This window comes from Nannospalax galili, unplaced genomic scaffold, assembly GCF_000622305.1.
Source record: "Nannospalax galili isolate Female #2095 unplaced genomic scaffold, S.galili_v1.0 scaffold254, whole genome shotgun sequence".
Taxonomy (NCBI): domain Eukaryota; kingdom Metazoa; phylum Chordata; class Mammalia; order Rodentia; family Spalacidae; genus Nannospalax; species Nannospalax galili.
Window position 1 is genome coordinate 377,068 of NW_008333903.1, and position 19,413 is coordinate 396,480.

The 19,413-nt window shown below is 40.5% G+C and overlaps 1 protein-coding gene across 3 annotated transcripts in view; it reads right to left on the reverse strand.

Annotated features, from left to right (window-relative positions):
- Positions 1–19,413, reverse strand: part of Tfcp2 (transcription factor CP2) — a gene marked incomplete at its 5' end in the record, with an annotated part of 76,803 nt that overhangs the window by 24,899 nt on the left and 32,491 nt on the right. For all 3 annotated transcript variants that reach the window (XM_017797115.2, XM_008828904.3, XM_017797116.2), the window contains 2 exon segments: positions 13,890–13,983; positions 14,655–14,703. In XM_017797115.2, coding sequence (XP_017652604.1) covers positions 13,890–13,983; positions 14,655–14,703 — 143 coding nt within the window.

The window sequence follows — 19,413 nt, forward strand, 5'->3', positions numbered from 1 at the left end:
TATATATATATGTAATGACAATAAGGGGGAATTTTGGACTCTTTTCAAACGTTCCTTGATAAAAACACTATACGGAATACATATTTTAAAAAGTGTCATATAATGAGGGCTCAGTGGTTAAGCGAACATACTGTGCTTGCACAGGACCTCGGTTTGATTCCCAGCCACCACATCAGGTGGCTTGTAACCACCTATAACTCCAGCTCTGGGGAGATTTGACATTTCTGGCTTCTATAGGCACCTGCACTTACGTGCACATACCCACACACAGACACAAACATATATATAATTAAAAATAAAACAAGTCATTAAAAATATATTCTTAAAAGTGCACTAAACACGAGCCTGAGAGGGCCTGAACTGGCCTCCATTGGTGTAGGGGCTGAGATCTCATCAGACCGTCTGAGAGCACCGGGATCCAGTCTCCACATGGCGGTGAGCTTACCCAAATATCGTCATAGCCGCCAACCCCCCTAACTGGAATTACGTGAGGCCCCTCCCATGGCCCCAGAGCAGACTTCTGCCCAACAGTAGGGTAGGGTAAGGCTGAGATCTTAGCAGACAGCCTGAGAGTGTCTCATCTGACCTCCATCTGGTATAGGGGCTGAGATCTCATCAGACCACCTGAGAGCACCTGAATCAGGCCTCCACATGGTGGTGAGCTTCCCTAAATCTGGCCTTAGCCAACCCCCTAACTGGGACTATGTGAGGCCCCTCCCACAGCCCCAGGGCAGGCCTCTGCCCTATGGTAAGATAGGGCTGAGAATTCAGCAGATGCCTGAGAGCACCTGGACCCTGCCTCCACATGGTGGTGAGCATCCCCAAATCGTACTTTACCCAATCCCAGAACTGGGATTATATGAGGCCCCTCTCAAAGCCCCAGGGCAGATGTCTGTCCTATGGTAGGGTAAGGCTAAGACCTTAGCAGACAGCCTAAGAGTGACTATTTGGCTTCCATTGGTGTAGGGGCTGAGATCTCAACAGACCACCTGAAAGCACCTGATGTGGCACCCTGCCTGGTGTGAGGGCTGAGCACTCAACACACAGACTGAGAGTGCCAGGATCGGGCTGCCCATTAGGGAACCTCCCAAATTGCGCTCTGAGTACCCACTAATAGGGGTCTAAACATTAGGAGGAAGCCTGAGGGTACCTGACTGGAGCCTGACTTGGGCTTCTGTGGGAGCTTCTAAGGAGCTGATCTGAAGCCATCAATTCCCTCCAAAATAAAATCTAAAAGAACCTGAAACCTAGACCAACCAGCTTTACATAACCAATAAGAAAACACCAAGGCACACCAATAATACAAATAGAACCAAACTTCAATTCAACAAAAGAAGACTTGACTTTTTTCATAACAAAATCACAAACAACAAAAGAAATTCACATGCCACAATCACAACAAAAAAACAATAAAATACAAAGCCAAAATACTATGTCCCAATCATACTCCATCAGTCCTGTAGAAAAGGTCTACAAGAGAACCCCCGAGAGATAACCCAGGACACAGAATTTAAAAGATCATAAATATGATAAAGGAATTCAACGGATTTACAGCACACAAAAAAAAAAAAATCAAAGAACTAAAAAAGATACAGATAAACTTCTGCATGAATTCACAAAAGAAATAAAACAGTGAAGAAAACTCAGGCTGAAAGGAAAAAGGAAATGAAAAACTCAGTAAATCAACTCAATAAACAACAGGGGAAAGCCTCAATGCTAGAATGAATGAAATGGAAAACAAAATATCAACACTGGGGGATAAAATTGAAGAACTGGACTACAAAAGCAAAGACTATGAAAAAATTTTTAAAGCACAGGAATGGATTATGCATGAGATGTGGGACACCTTGAAAAGACCAAATCTATGTATCATAGGCATAGAGAAGGAGAAGAATTTTAGGTTAACGTTGTTGACCAGATCTTAAACAGGATTGTAGAAGAGAATGTCCAAAAACTAAGGAAAGACATCCCTATAAAAATACAAGAAGCACATAGAACACCAAATAGACAGGACGAGAAAAGAAGATCCCCGTGGCATTTCATAGTGAAAACATTAAATGTACAGAACAAAGAGAGAATCCTGAAAGCAGCATAAGAAAAACAAGTCACATACAAAGGAAAGTCCATCAGAATTACAGCTGACCTATCAGTGCAAACTATGAAAGCCAGAAGAGCCCAGACCAAGGTATTTCCAGTTCTAAATGGCAATAGATGCCAGCCCAGAATACATTACCCAGCAAAAATATCTATTATAGTTGAGGGAGAAAGAAAAATCTTCCATGACACGAACAGCCTGAAAGAAAATGTCCGTAACACCAGCCCTTCAGAGAACACTTGAAGCAATACAAAGAGCTGAAGAAAGGAATGACTATACTCAAGGGGTTACAGAAAGACAACAAAGAAAGGCTCTGTCTCATGACTAAGTGGGACTATAAGTTTCTTGCCACCACTGATCAAATGGTTAGCTGGAGTGAGTGCTGGTTGACTGACAAGCTAAATTAATACCTTTTTTCTTTCTTTTTGGTCTTTTTGAGACAGGGTCTCCCTATAGCTCACTATGTAGACCAGGCTGGCCTTAAACTCACATAGATCCGCCTGCCTCTGCCTCCTGTGTGCTGGGACTAAAGGCGTGTGCCACCACACCCGGCTTCAATAATAACTTTAAATATCAATGTACTGAATTCCCCAGTCAAAATACACAGGCAAGTTGAATGGATTAAGAAACGAAATCCATCTTTTTCTTGACTGCAAGAAACCCATCTCACCTTCAAGGACAAGCATTATCTTAAGGTAAAAGGATAGAAAAGAGTATTCCAAGTAAATGGCACTAAGAAACAAGCAGGGGTTACAATTCTAATATCTGACAAAATAGACTTCAAAGTAAAACTAATCAGATGAGATAAGGAGGGTGACTTCATTCTGATCAAGGGAACAATTAACCAACAAGATACTACAATCCTGAACATATATGGACCAAACTCTGGTGCACCCAAATTCATAAAAGCAACATTACAGGGCTATCAGACACAGATTAACCCCAACTGAGTAATAGTAAGGGACTTCAATACTCCACTGTCTCGATGAGATAGGTAAACTGGATAAAGAATAAACAGAGAGACGTCTGGACTAAATGACACCATGCTTTAAATGGACCTAACAAACATCTTCCAAATATTCCACCTAAGCACCAAATTTCTATTCAGCACCCCATTAAACTTTCTCAAAAACTGACAACATACTGGGGCACAAAACAAACCTTAACAAATACAAAACAATTAAAATAATTCTATGCATTCTATCAGATGACAATATAATAAGGCTCAAAATCAACACATAAAGAAGCCCTAGTCACTATACAAACTCATGGAGGTTAAACAACACACTCCTAAATGATGAGTGGGTCAAAGGAGACATTAAAAAAGAAATAAAAGGATTCCTGGAATTCAATGAAACGGACAATACAACAAAACCTCTGGGACGCTTTAAAAACAGTTCTGAGAGGGAAGTTTATAGCTCTAAGTGCCTACATTAAAAAATTAGAAAGAGAAAAAAGAGTTAGTTGTGATCCTAGCAGACAGCCTGAGAGGGTGGGTTCCAACATCCATTGGTGTAGTGGCTCTGATCTCAGCAGACTGTCAGAGAGTGCCGAAGTCTAGCCTCCCTCTGGCCTCTCTCTGATAGAGAGGCTGAGAACACAGGGGACTGCCTGAGGGCCCCTGGATCCTGTCTCCACATGGTGATCCTTTCAATAAGATGATGCTATACAGCAGTCCCCTCTACATGAAATAACTACCATCAGCATGAGCCTGACTGCCAAACATCGTCATAAGTGGGCTTGTTGACAGTTGTGCTCATTCATTAAAGGAGGACCAAGCAGGGTCACTGGACCCTCACCAGATTATCCAGCCACTCTTCCCAGCCTACTGTATGTACTTTGACCCTAATCACACATGGCCTCCTGGATTTGGGGAGGGCTAAAGTACACAATCTGGGGAAGGCTAGGAACAGAAGGCATGACCCATGCTGGGTAAAGGCTTTCCAATGTGCATACCCTCAGGGCATACATACACCTCAGCAACCCCTCAGTTATGTCTGTAAGTAAGCTCAATTAATTCACTGGTGCCTCAGTAAAACTTTAATTAAACATTGGCTTGAAACTAGAACCTTGATAGGGAATAAACATTGCTTAGCATCCCCAGGAACATAATTCTCACAGCAGATGGAAAAATCTATAACTTAATGCTATTATGCCTCATAATCATTTCAAAAAAAAGAAGAAAATGAGAATGTAAAAGATATAGCTGGGCATGGTGGCACATGCCTTTAATCCCAGCACTCAGGAGGCAGACACTAGAACCTTAAAAGGGAGTAAGCATTGCTTAGTATCCCCAGGAAAAGAAGTATCACAACAGATGGAAATTTTATTTGTTAATGCTATTATGTCTCATAATTATTTTTTAAAAAAAGAAAATGAGACTGTAATAGATGTTAAAAAAATATGGGAATGGAGATATTTTCCAAAATAGAATAAAGGAGAAAGCCTAAGCAAGTGTTAAAGTCTGTTTAGGTTTGTTATGATATATAAAGGATGAGACAAAAATAATATATGCATAATCTTAAAATGTGTATGGTCATAATTTAGTCAACTAGTTTAAGGAACAAGATGTTTATCTAGTCAAAGTTTATCTGAGAATATTTGTTTTTTAATCCAACCTTATCTACACAGCACATGATCATTAGAAGTAGCAGACTGGGGGAACTAACCTTATTGGATGTTTAGCAGCCATAGTTTGAGGCCTATACTACTGTGGTCAGAGGAACTTAAAGGACAGTTTTTGCCCTGTGGCCTCCAAGATCGACTAAGTTCCAGGGGACTATGGACCATCTCTCAAAATGTCCTGTAACTGTGGTGAGTCACCTGTCCTCTTGTTCAGGGAGGCCATGGAGACCCCACGAGACAGACTTGAATCAGGGTCCAGACTACAAAGAGGAGGGTCAACTCAGAGGAAACATCTCATTCATGCTTCCAAGTGAAGCCAGACATGGTCGAGCAGGACCTTTGACTTATCTTCACATAGATGGAACTAGTAAAAGAAAGGAGCCAAGAGCTCCTCCCAAGCCCACATGACCCCTGAGGAATACATCCTCTAATCACCTTTAGTGTAAAAATAAATTGATTTGTTCGGGCCAACTGTATGGTCTTAAACACCCAAAAGGAAAGTATAACCAAAGAGTAAAGTCATCAGTATATTTCTTTAAGAGTTCAAAAGTGCTGCTCAGATGTAAGACTTCAAATCTTGGTCTCTAGTACTGTAGTGCCCACCTTTAGCTAAGGGAGACAACGAGCAATTGTTCTAAAATGATGGATAGATTTTTTTTCTCCCCCATCTAGAAGCCTTTGAGAGGGAACTGACACTGATTTTAACCACTCCAACAGCTATCAAAATACCTGAAAGCAAATCCTGACTCCATCACTCTCAAGTCCAGCCTTGGCAGACAAAAGAAAAATGAGGAGGAACCCAGTAGAGGGATGCTTTTGGAAGCCCTTGTCAAGACATTCCAATGGACTCTCATAAGAACATTTGGAAACTACCCTGTTCTGACTCTGTCCTTAACTCCAATTCCAGGGGAATCCGAAGCCCTCTTCTGACCTCTGCAGCACTACACGACACAGGTGCACTCATATACATGCAGGCAATACACTCATACACATAAAATAAAAATAATATTTTTTTAAACACCAGAAAGAACATTATTTATGATTTAACACTGCAACTTAACATTGCAATTCAAGACTCTGGAAAGGCAAGAACAAATTGAAACCCAAACCCAATAGAAGAGAAGAAATAACAAAAACCAAAACAGACATGATGAAATAGAAACAAAGAAAATGATACAAAAAAATCAATAAAACTAAGAAGTGGTTCTTTGAAAAGCTAAACAAGACCCTTAGCCCAGTTAACCAAAAGAAAGAAAGAGCACATCCAAATCAACAAAATCAGAGATGAAAGGGGAAACATCACAACAGACACCCAAAAAATCCAGAAAATTATAAGGGAATACTTTAAAAACTTATACTCCACTAAATTTGAAAACCTAAAAGAAATGAATGGATAGCTTAAAATCATGAGAACCACCAAAGTTAAACCAAGAAGAGATCAACAGCTTAAACAGATCCATAATATATAAGGAGATCGAAACAGTAATACAAAGCCTCCTGACTAAAAAAAGCCCAGGCCCAGATGGATTTACAGAAGAATTCTACCAGATATTTAAAGAATACCTCCAACCAATTCTACTTAAATTATTCAAAATGATAGAAACAGAGGGAGAACTCCCAAATTCCTTCTATGAAGCCAGCATCACTCTAATACCCAAACCAGGTAAAGACACAAACAAAACAGAAAACTATAGACCCATATCCTTAATGAACACAGATGAAAATTCTCAACAAAATACTTGCAATCCACTTACAGATGTACATCAAAAAGATCATTTGCTATGGTCAAGTAGGTTTTATTCTAGAGGTGCAGGGATGGTTCAATATATGCATGTCAATAAACATCATCAATCATATAAAAGGACTCAAAGACAAAAACCACATTGTCATCCCAATAGACGCAGAAAAGGCTTTTGACAAAATTCAGTATACATTCAAGATAAAAGTTCTAAAGGGAACTGGACTGGAGGGAACATACCTCAACATAATTAAAGCTATTGTGCTGGATAGTTTTAGTGTCAACAAGACACACCTGGGTTGAGGGAGCCTCAATTGGGAATTTCCTCTATTGGACTGGCCTGTGGCCATGTCTGAGGGGCATCTTCTTGATGAGTGATGTGGGAGGGCCCAGCCCACTGTGGGTAGTGCCATTCTTGGGCTGGTGGACCTGTGTTGCCTAAGAAAGCAGGCTGAGCAGGGGCCAGGAGAGCAAGCCAGTGAGCAGCGTTCCTCCATGGCCTGTGCTCCAGCTCCTGCCTCCAGGTTCCTGCCCTGAGTTCCTACCTTGGGCTCCCTGATGAACTGTGACCTGGGAGTTCTAAGCTAAATAAACCCTTTCCTCCCCAAGTTCATAGTGGTCAGAGTGTTTTGTCACAGCAATGAAGAAACAAACTAGGACAGCTATATACAACAAACCAACAGCCAACATCATTCTAAATGGAAAAAAACTGGAAGCATTCCCATTAAAATCAGGAACCAAAGATGTCCACTATCTCCACTCCTTTTCAATACAGTGCTTGAAACTCTTACTAGAGCAATAAGAGGTGGAAATTAAAGGAGTAGTAATTGGAAAGAGGTCAAATTATCCCTTTTTGCAGATGATATGATACTATACCTAAGAGATCCCAAAAGTTCCACTAGAAAACTCCTAGAACTGATCAATACTTTCAGTAAAGTGGCAGGTTATAAAATTAATCTACAAAAATCAGTAGCCTTTCTATATACCAATAACAAGCAATTGGAGAAAGAGTACAGGGAAATCCTTCCATTCACGATAGCTGCAAAAAAATAAAATAAAATATCTTGGAATAAACCTGACCAAAGACATCAAAGATCTCTACAGTGAAAATTTTAAATCATTAAAGAGATTGAGGAAGACACCAGAAGATAGAAGGACCTCTTCATGCTCATGGATTGGAAGAATTAATATTGTGATGAACGACCATCCTATCAAAAGCAATATATACATTCAATGCAATCCCAATCAAAATCCCCTTGATATACTTCACAGAATTAGGAAAAAACCATCTTTAAATTTGTATGGAAGCACAAAAGATCCTGGACACCCAAAGCAACCTGACCACAAAGAGCAACTCTGGGAGGATTAATTTACCAGACCTCAAAGTATACTATAGAGCTATAGTCATAAAAACAGCATGGTACTGGCACAAAAATAGACACATAGATCAATGGAACATCACTGACCACCCAAACCTTGTTAGGGAAAGAGGAATTTACTGCTTGTTTGAATATACTGCTTGTTTAAATTTACTGCTTGTAACCAATTAACTCAACTAGAGACAGGCATCCGAAGATAGAGGCAAAGTGCTATAACCCCCAGAGCCTGACCTGTTCTGTGTCATGTCATGTCTGCTTACACAAGATAACAAGAAAGAGTTGTACCAGGCACATACCAAGCATCTCTTCCCAATTGAGACACCTGAAGGGAGCTATAACATTTTTTCTTGTTTTAAAGTTATTGGTTTGTGAAATGCTTGCTTTGAAACTATTGGCTGTATAAACGCGGGCTTTTGTGTAACGGTTGTGGAAGCCTATATAATCTTTACCTAAAATTGTCTCAGGGTCGATTGCTCTAACCAGACCTGCGTGTCTTGGAAGGATGGTCGGCCCCAGCTACCTGGTTTAGTAAAACTCTGCTTGATTTTTGCATCTCCGTACTCATACATTTGTTCGCCAGAAGGGACTCACCAAGTCCAAATGGTGCTAGCAAAACAGAATCTCCACCTGTAGAAGAATGAAATTAGATCCTTATCTTTCACCTTGCATGAAAGTCAACTCCAAATGGATCAAAGACCTCAAGTGAAACTGGAAACCCTGAAACTATTAAAAGAAAATATAAGCAGTAACCTACAAGTTATACCTGTAGGAAAGGATTTTCTAAATTGGACAGCAGTTGCTCAAGAATTAAGGTCAACAATCAACAAGAAGGACCTCATTAAACTAAAAAGCTTCTGTACAGCAAAAGAAACAATCAAGAAAGTAAAGAGAAGCAAGGAGGAACTCTCCTTGCTCAAACAGATTTATGAGCAAAATAACTCATTTGTATTGCTTTTGCCACTATATTTAAGGGTGTTTTGTTATGCAGCAGTTGAATAAGTGGGAAGACTTTAATGCCATTTCATACATAGACTCTGATTTCCCATGCCACGGACATGTAAACCCACTTCCATGATGCGCATCCAAAGATGATCACAAATCTTCATTCAATCTGTAACTAAGTGCCCGGTGTATGCAGGAGTCTGTATTATAAATATGGAATTATTTAGTAGTTTGATATTTGAGGAGGGTATTTGGTTTGAGAGGGAAAGCTCATAATTGCAGGACTTCTGTCAATACAGAGGACCATGTATTTATAAATTTATTTTTGCAAAATCACTTTCTCTTATAGAATTTTAACTCTTAATCTTAATAATCTTTTTTGCCATTTTCTGAAATTACAAAGAACAGTTCAAATGGTAATTGCCGAATCTTCATATGAATATAAAGCTGACATTTCATAAATCTCAAATTATTGTCCTATTTATGAATTAACCTTTTTCTCCAAACATACACTTAATGTCCATTTTGTCTTAATATACAAAATTCAATAATTACAAACAGAATTTGATATAAAAATTAGAAAAACTAACCCCTGAACATGAGGCAAAACATTTAGAAAAACAGAAAATAAAGTCCTATGTATCCTCTTTGGGAATCCAGTCTGGTACTTGAAAGATTAATAGAAAAAAAGTTGAAAAATGGTTAGAAAATGTTCTTTAGTGCTATTTAAATATTCAAATTTTGAAGAGAGCTGATGTGTCTGCCTGCACATGAAGGGTAAGAATCATGAGAGGCTGTTTTTTCAATCTTTTCTTTTCATGGGTCACGATGATGTAAGTTACAAAGAAAAAATTGTTTTCTACCAACTTCACAACTCAAACTCTGAGTAAGACTGAGATAATTCATGGGGGAGAAAATACTGTACACCTGGAGGCAGCTCCAGTCCACCTTGCCACATGATTGAGCTAGTTTTCAGAAAGAAGCTGGAAATCTGGCACCATGGTTAATGAAGAAAACGGGTTTAGTCACTTAAGCAGCTTGCTGCTTTTGGATCCTGATGGCCAGAACTGATGGTGAGGAAAGAATAGGATAAACATTGAATGTCTGCGCATGTCAAACACATCAAAACAAGCAAATTTCCAAAGAAATGGAGGAGTGAAACATTTGTGAGTGGGAGAAGAAAGTCTGTGTCCACGGTGGGAACAGTTGGTGAGGTGACAACAAAGGGATGCAGCCTGGCTGGTCAGCATTCTGTCTGATGAAAAAAAGCATTCTTTTATGTCCTGCAAGCAGCCTCAACTTTGGTCAAAGCACAAATCTAGGCAGGTAAAATAAAAATGCCCTGTTTAATGGCTCACCTGAGGTAAGCCACCACAGTTAACTGTCGGGGAAAGGTTTTGAAACCAGAAGTTACATTAAACCTAGGCCCGTGTGGGTGACCAAGAAAATAATGATCCCTCAAAGGTACCACATCTAGTTCCTAGATTCTGTGAATATATTAGTTTACACAACAAAAGGCATGTCATAGATTTGAGGAAATTAATGTTTCTGTGAAGATGAAATTAGCCTGGATTATCTGAGCAGGCAGAAGTAATTAAAGGAGACTTGTAAGGAGAGAGGGAGGGAGGGAGAGAGAAAGAGAGAGAAAGAAAGAGAGAGAGAGAAAGAGAGAGAGAGAGATCAGAGAAAGAACTATAAAGGGTAGGAGGAAGTCAGTAGTATTGTGCCAATGGACTGGCTTATAAAATGGTGGTGGGAGCAGGAGATTAAGAACAGAGATTTCTAAAAGTGGGAAAGGCCCAGAAGTGAACTCCACCCTAGAGAATCTGCAGGCAGTGGGGCCCTGCAGACCCTGTGTTTTAGGCCTAAGGACCCATTTTGCATTCTGGGTTCTAGAAAGATGAGATAACAAATGTGTGCCATTTTAAGCCAGGGATTTATAACCTTTTTTTGTTTTTTTTACCTGGGACCTTTTCGACCTAAGAAATTTTTATGTGACGCTGAATATGTAGTATATAAAATAGACATATAAATAAAGCATTTACTGATTGTAATTCATAAACTTATTTTGTAAAAATTTATTAATTTTAGCATTTATTAAAGACAAAAGTAAATTTGCATACTAAAAAAAAGTGAAGAGAAAACCTACAGAGTGGGAAAAATCTTCACTGGTGACACACCTGACAGAGGGTTAACATCCAGAATACATAAAGAACTCAAAAAACAAAGAAGAAAGCACATGACCCAATTAAAAGATGGGCTAAAGATCTAAAAAGGAAGAAATAAAAATGACTAAGAAACATCTTAAAAAGTGTTCAACATCGTTAGTAATTAGGGAAATGCAAATTAAAACCACCTTAAGGTTCCACCTTACCCCAGTCGGGCTGGCTAGGCTCAAGAGAACAAATGATACCAAATGCTGGCAAGGATGTGGAGAAAGGGGAACACTCATTCACTGCTGGTGGGACTGCAAACTCGTGCAGCCTCTATGGGAAACAGTGTGGAAAATTCTTAAAAAACTAAAAATGAACCTACTATATGACCCAGTTATACCACTGCTTGGCATATACCCAAAGGACTCGTCCTATTGCAGAGACACTTGTACATCCATGCTTGTTGCTGCTCTTTTCACAATAGCTAAGAGATGGCAACCTAAGTGCCCCTCAACTGACGAGTGGTTAATGCAAATGTGGGTTATTTACACAATGTAGTTCTATTCATCAGTAAAGAAAGATAACATAGGGGCTGGAGAAATGGCTCAGCAGTGAAGAACACTGGTTGTTCTTGCAGAAGACCCAGGTTCAAATCCCAGCACCCACATGGCAGCTAACAACTGTCCATAACTCCAGTTCCAGGGAATCCGACAGCCTCTTCTGTCTTCTGCAGGCATGGCACAACACAGATGCACTTACCTACATGCAGGCAATACGTGCATACACATAAAATAAAACATATACATATATATATATATGAAAGATAAAATAATAAAATTTGCTGGTAAATGGATCTAGAAACTTTTACACAAAATGAAGCAACACAGACTCAGAAAAACAAAAGACATGTGTTCTCCCTCATTTTTGGGTCCTAGCACCAAACCCTGATAAGTGAGTGCATAACCCAATGCAACTGCAGGGACCAGTTGTTTTCCTGCAGGGAAACAGGGAGGTAAAGGGAAAGAAGGTACCCTACAGAGAATAGTAGCATAAATGTGTTACTAAGGGAGAAATATGTAAAAAAGGGCAGTAGTTAAAAAGAACCCTTAAGTACAGAAGGAACCTTACATGGATGGAAGAAAACCCTTCCAGAAGCAATACGGTTGTTAAATAAAAATCCCAGTGCCAGAAGTGAGTTGCCCCCCTATGAGCTGTTGGCCTGAGGGGCCCTAGAGTTCGCCAAAACAATAAAGGGCATTGCCAATAATGTTGGTTGTACACCAGAATTGGTTGGAAAAACCCTATTGCTGAAAACACTGCATGATGTGAGTGCAGGAGAGGAAGAAACCAAGCTTGGATTAATCTGGAAACTCCCTGCCACTGGATGGGTGGCTTTCAGGGTACCAGAAGGCGATATACAGATGACTGGGGGAGAATCGTCCGCTATAATTCTGCTCAACGACATATCTTGCATGTTGCACTATCAACATACTAAACAAGAAGTTCCTGCTGCTGCAATAGTGGAGCGTTTAGTGTGTATACCAGGAAATTTTCAATTGGATGTAAAGCCTGTTCCTAGGGATGGACCACACATCTGGTACTGTAGACCAGACCAACCCCCTGTGGCAGAGGAGAATATAGGCCCCAGTTGCAATTGTTTTGTTAGATGGCTGTGATACAACTGTTAAAATACCATACAAGCATTTGTGTTTATACCCATAGGTTATTATAGCAGCCACTGTTTAGATATTCTTAGATGGAATCCCACTGAAATGGGCCAACAGCCCATGGAAAACAGATGATGCAGAGACCCTAAAGTCCAGTGCCTTGCCATAATGGGAGGAAGATCATCCCACACCATCACCCTTTCCAAGGACTTTTGTGGAGGAGGTTGGCAGAAAGAATGTAAGAGCCAAAGGAAGGGGTGGAATGTTAACTGGAAGTATCATCCAACTACTATGCTGGCAAGCCATAGTCACACCTCCTTCCTAAGCTCCTCAAGGAGTCGAGGGGGGAGTCAGTTACACCTCCCACCCAATCAGTCGACCTTAGCTGCATATGGGGGAGGGGCTAAGGATATATAAGCTGAGAAAGCTATGAGGTATCTCTCTTGCCATTTTGTGTGGTTGTCGGGAAGTCACAGGTTCTATATTTGAGTGTGGACTTCCCAGTGCAGCTGTAAATGGGGGGGGGGTGGCACCCACTCTTCTGTAAATAAAACCCCACCCTATGCTCTGTTAGCAAGCCCAATAAACTAAATCCTAGTTAGGACTTTAAAAAAAAAAAAAAAAGAACAGAGCTAATGAAACCATTATTTCACCAAAGTTGAACCCATGTTGGAAAATCCTTTGGTCTTTGATTTTTTTTTTTTTTTTTTTTTTTTTTTTGGTCTTTTTGATAGGGTTGTCTTGTAGTCCCAGCTGGCCTGGAGCTCACTGAGTGGATTGGGCTGGCCTCGAACTTACAGAGATCTGTTGGGCTCTGCCTCCCAAGTGCTGAGATTGAGGATGTGTGCCACCATACCAGGCTTTGGTCTTTGATTTCTTATCCCTACTTTTCTACCCTAAACTTCATTGTATATGTATTTTTTTGTGTAACCTGCTTCAAGTTATTTCTGAAAAAATAATAAAAATATTATTTGAAAAATGTACACTAAGTATTTTAAAATTAAAATAAGTTCAAACTAAGAAGTACTTCTAATTATCCACAATACAGTTGCAGCTAGTTGACAAGTCCAAAGTATTTGATGAAATTCATTTTATCAGAATAAACACAAATATGTCCTCTCTCTCTCTCTCCCCCCTCTCCTCCTCTCCCTCTCTCTCTCTCTCTCTCTCTCTCACATACACATACACACACACACACACACACACACAAAACATGAGAGAGAGAGAGGGGCCCTAAAATGCAAATGAAGATCCCATATTGGGGAATGCAAAAGGAAAATCAAATTTAACCTGAGAAGTTGGTGAAAAGCCTTGTGAATGTGGAAAACCGGTTTCGATGCAACCACTGCTGTGCTTCCTGAGGTGTGGTTGTTGGCAAGAGGTTCTGGAAGGAAAAAAGCATTTTTTGGTAACTGAATAGATTCATCTGCTACCTCATTAGGTAACACACAGCCAAACACCCCCACAAGCACACAGGCCTAGTTTGTCAACTGTTTATACCACATTAGTGTCTCTAATAGTGAAAGATATACATAGAAAGAACCCCATCCTTATTTTCCCACTGAACTGTTAAGCTCTTCAAATTCAAGGGACCCTACAGCAGTAGCTACATGAGAAATCACTTGAGCCCACAGCCCAAATGAGACCAGCCTGGGCAACACACTGAGATCCAAGTCTTAAATAAATAAAAATCCAGGTGAGGTAGTGTACACCTGTAATCTTAGCACTTGGGAAGTGGAAGCAGGACTGCTATGCTATGCTATCTGGTTATTCTAAGCCAGCTTGGACTACATAATGAGTTCAAGGACAGCTTGTACAATCATAGCAAAATTCTTTCTAAAAACAAACAAGCAAACAAAAACAACGTTCAAGGGTCCTGCACCATTTGTTTGGTATTTCCATTTGCTAGCATTTCTGGTTCAGAGTTGAAATTCAGTAAACATTTGTTAAGGGCATGAAGGAGTAATAGACCCTAACAGTCTGGCATTTGACAAAATCACAGTCAGAACAAGAGTACTACATATTACAAAGAACTGATATTGGCTTTAGACTTACATCTGTTACTGGAGGGGGAGGCTCTGGCTGGTGCTTTGGTGAGCCATTTCTAAAGAAACATTTAAGATGAAAGGTGAGTCCAGGATAACTCTAGGGTTTGTTACCTCATTCTGCATCTTCACAGCAACTCCTAAGTTAGAGAGTTAGAATCTCTGCTTTCTCTGAAAACATTCTTATTCTTTAACCCCACATTTTAGTTGTGTGTTGATTAACTAAAAACTTCATAGAAAGGGAGAGATTATGCCATTTGCAACATTTTTTATAAGTCAGGAAACTATGAAAAATACCAAAATTTTAGTAAATTGAGATTGATAAGCAAACTATGGCATAATAAACATTTATAAGGACTAGGAATGTAGTTCAGCAATAGAGCATGCCTAGAATGCAGGACCCCCTGGGTTCAATTTCTAGTACTGGAAAAAAACAGTATAAGAAATGTTTTAGAATAAAAATATTAGGATACACAAGTCCATGTACTTACTACTACAACTACACATCACTCCAATATTAAACATGTAAAGAGGCACGCACACATGCATAGGAAAGAATGTTAGAAGAAAATGTATACAATAATGATACACTTTTTTTCCTGTACTGGGGATCAAACCCAGTGCCTTTCTTATACATGCAAAGCAAGTACTCTAACATTGGGCAACTTTAGCCCTGAAAAACAATTATTGGTGTGTGGGGGGGGGTTGTAGGAGGAGGATACAGGTGGCACAGTATAAGTATGGAAGTCAAACGACAACTTTGTGGAGTTAGTTCTCTCCTTCTACCTTTATATGGGTTCTGGAGATCAAACTCAGGTCCCTGGGCTTCCAAGGCAAGTGCTTTACCCTCTGAGCCCTCTCAATGGCCCAATTTGTTATTCATTTTATTTGTATGTATCTGTGTGAAGCATGTACAAGTACATGTACCTTGTGTGTGTGTGAAGGTCAGAAGAGGGTGTGTGATCCCTCAGAGATGGAAGTATAGCTGTAGACAGGATACACAGCTTGTTATGTGGGTGCTGGGATCCAAAGTCTGGTCCTTGTGATTGCTCAGCAAGGACTCTTAACAACTGAGCTATATCTCCACTCCACAAACAACTACTGTTTAAAGTCACATCAAAATAGTGCTAATTTGTGATCTAACATTTATCTCCACACTTTTGGTTTTTCTTGATACATTCTTTTGCCTGATGTTTATTTCCTTTATGATAGGAAAAGTTGAAGAAAAAGAGAAACAAAAAACTTAAAAACATAACCCTAAACTGCAGGTATTTTAAAATGCTTCTAAGTAGACAGCACCAACCTTCTGGGTGATAGGAAATCCCTCTTTCTAGACATTAGCTAGATGCGGTAGTCTCAGCTACCTGGGAGTCAGGAGGATCACTTGAGTTATCCAGCAATCCAAGGCCAGCTTGGAAACATAGCTTAGTTAGCAATGACATCAGGGTTCTCAACAGATGTCTTTCTTTTACTAGTACCAAAAACTCAAATGGTTCTTCGTTACTACTTTAATATTTAAGCTACCTTTATTAAATCCAAACCCAAGCATGACAGCCAAACAATATGCTACCACATGTAATAGCTAAATGTTAGGAGCATCCTCCCTGCATTTTCATTTTGGTTGTTTACCTAGGCCTTTAAAGGGCTACACCAGCTCTCCAGTCCTTACATTTTCTTTTTTTGATACTATTTATTATTTTTAATTTTTTGTGTATGAGTATATTGCCTGCATGCACATAAGTGTACCATGTCCTGCAATGCCCCCAGAGGTCAGAAGAGGGCATTGGATTCTCCTGAAACGAGTTACAGGCAGTTGTTAGCCTTGATGTGGGTGCTGGGAATCGAACCCAGGTTCTCTGTAAGAACAGCAGTGCTCTTAACCACTGAGCCATCTCCAGCACCTCTTACATTTTCTTTTTAATCGTGGTGCTAAAGATCAAAACCAAGGCTTCATGCATGGGAGGCAAGTGCTCTAGTACTGAGTTATACTCTAGACCTCTAAGAGTATTCTTTATTTATTTTATTTTTACTTTATGTGTATAAGTGTTTTGCATACATGTATGTTAGTGCCCCATGTGCATGCATTGCCTGTGGAGGTCAGAAGAGGACATTAGATCCCCTGGAACTGTTAGCAACTGTGTGGGTGCTTGGAATTGAACCCAGGTCCTCTGCAAGAACAGTCAGTGCTCTTAGCCACAGAGCCATCTCTCCAGCCCCTCTAAGAATATACTTTCTTTATTTTTCTTTTTGGGAACAGGGTTTCCCAACAGCCCCAGCTAGCCTGGTACTGTCTATCTAGACATGTAGACCAGACTGACCTTGCTCTCACAGAGCACCACCTGCCTCTGCCTCCCAAGTGCTGTGATTAAAGGTATGGCTACCACGCCCAGTTCTAAGAGCATTCTTTTTTAAAAAAATATTTTATTTATTATTTTTAAGTTATGTGTACAAGTATACTACCTGTATTTGTGTGAGTGCACCCATGTTGCCCAATGCCCTCAGAGGTCAGAAGAGAACATTGGATCCCCTAGAACTGGAGTTACAGATGGTTGTTATTCACCACATGGGTGCTGGGAATGGAACCCAGGTCCTCTGCAAGAACAATCAGTGCTCTTAACTGCTGAGTCATCTCTCCAGCACCTCTAAGAGTATTAATTTAAAAAAAAAAAAAAACAGAACAGATTTGAGGGCTAGAAAGATGAATCAGTAAGTAGCTAAAAGTGCTTACTATTCTTACAGAGGACCCAGGTTTGGTTCCCAGCACCCATGAGAGCTGACAACTGTTTGTAACTCCAGTTCCAGGGGTTCTCTTCTGGTCTCTGAAGGCACTATGTACATATATTGTGCACTTACATACATGCAGGCAAAACACTCATGCAGATAAAAATATTTTTTATGTGTGTAAGTATTTTGCCGGCATGTACGTAAGTCTACCACATGCATGCAATGCCTGCAGAGGCCAGAAGAGGGTAACATATCCCTTGGAAATGGAGTTATGAATGTAAGTTGTTAGCTTCCATGTTATGTGCTGGGCACCCAATTGGAGTCCTCTACAAGAACAGCCAGTAGTCTTAACTGCTGAGCCATCTCTCCAGCCCCAAATGGGGGAGGGGAGGAGAGCCCAAGGCTCAGAACTAAACTACATGGGCTGGAATTGTAGAAAAAAAACAAAAACCAATTTAAAAACACACAGATTTGACTATCTCTACTACTGTGGTATCAACTCCCTGGTCCAAGCAAGAAAGGAGGCAAAGTACACACAGGATGAATAAAATGAGCTGAGTCATGAAACTAGAAAATGGGTCTCTCAGTCACTAAAATCTCAACAGAAAAGCTATGATATCTGACATTATTTCTGAGAAGAAAGGGTTATATAAAGCTCCATTTCTTTTGTGGAGTATCCAAACGTTAGCTAATTTAAAAAAAACAAAAATTGGTCGTCTGCTTCCCTGGGCTGCACAACCCACCAGCCTTTTTCCTGGACACCAGGGCTGACCTCTTGGGGCTGGAACCACCACTGCTTCCTGATCACTTGCATCCAGATGAACCCAGTTCCTTCTCACGCACCCCAGGAGCCCTCTGGGCCTGGTACCACCCTCACCTCGCTCTGCTTCCGTGGGCCTACACAACATGCCAGCCTTTTTCCTGGGTAAGACCATCTCTCCCTCCGCGCCTTGACTCCCCCAGCCTCATTCACCCTCCCACCTCCCCCGCCAATCTCTCCTCCTAACCTGGGTACTATCCCATTCCTTGTCTTGGCGCCCCAGACACCAGGGGAACCACCACTGCTTCCTGATCCTTGGCATCCAGGCCAATACAGTTCCTCCCTCCAGCCCTCAGGGGCCCTTGTGGCCTCTTCACACCCCCATCTCCCTTTGCATCTCTGGATGTCACAGTCACCAGCTGCCCAAGACCAGCATCTTTCCTGGGCCGGGCTCCCAGGCCAGTCCAACTCCAAATTCCTGAGGACAACATCATTCCTGGAGGAATCCAGACCTTAGGCGAAAGCCTGAGAGCATCTGATCCTCATCTGACTTGGGCCTCTGTGGGAACTCCTGAAGACAAAAGCAATCTGGCCACTCCAATATAAAATCAAAACAGAAAACCGGAAGCTTAGACCAACCAGCTTTTCATACCCATTAAGAAAACAAACAATGTACATCAAGTATACGAACAAAATCAAATTTCAAATCAACAAAGGAAGGCTTCAGTCTCACACCAGAATCAGTCCATTATACCAGATTTTGAGCTGTATTACAGAGCTATAGTCATGAAAACAATACAGTATTGGCATAAAAATAGACCCAAAGACCAATGGAACAAAATTGAAGATCCAAATATGAGTAAATACAATTTCAGCCACCTGATATTTGACAAAGGGGCCAAGAACATGAACTGGAGGGAAGACAGCATGTTCCATAAATGATGCTGGCAAAACTGGATCTCTACATGTAGAAGAATGAAACTAAACCCCCATCTTTCAACCTGCACAAAAGTCAATTCCAGATGGCTCAAAGACCACAATGTAAAGCCTGAAACTCTGAAACTATTAGAAGAAAACATTGGGAAAAACCTACAAGCTATAGGCATAGGAAAGGATTTTCTAAACCGGACATCAATTGCTCAGGAAACAAGGGCAAGAATTAACAAATGGGATCTCATTAAACTAAAAAGCTTCTGTACATCAAAGGAGACAACCAAAGAAACAAACAGAAAACCCACAGAATGGGAGAAAATCTTCACCAGTGACACATCCGACAGAGGTTTAA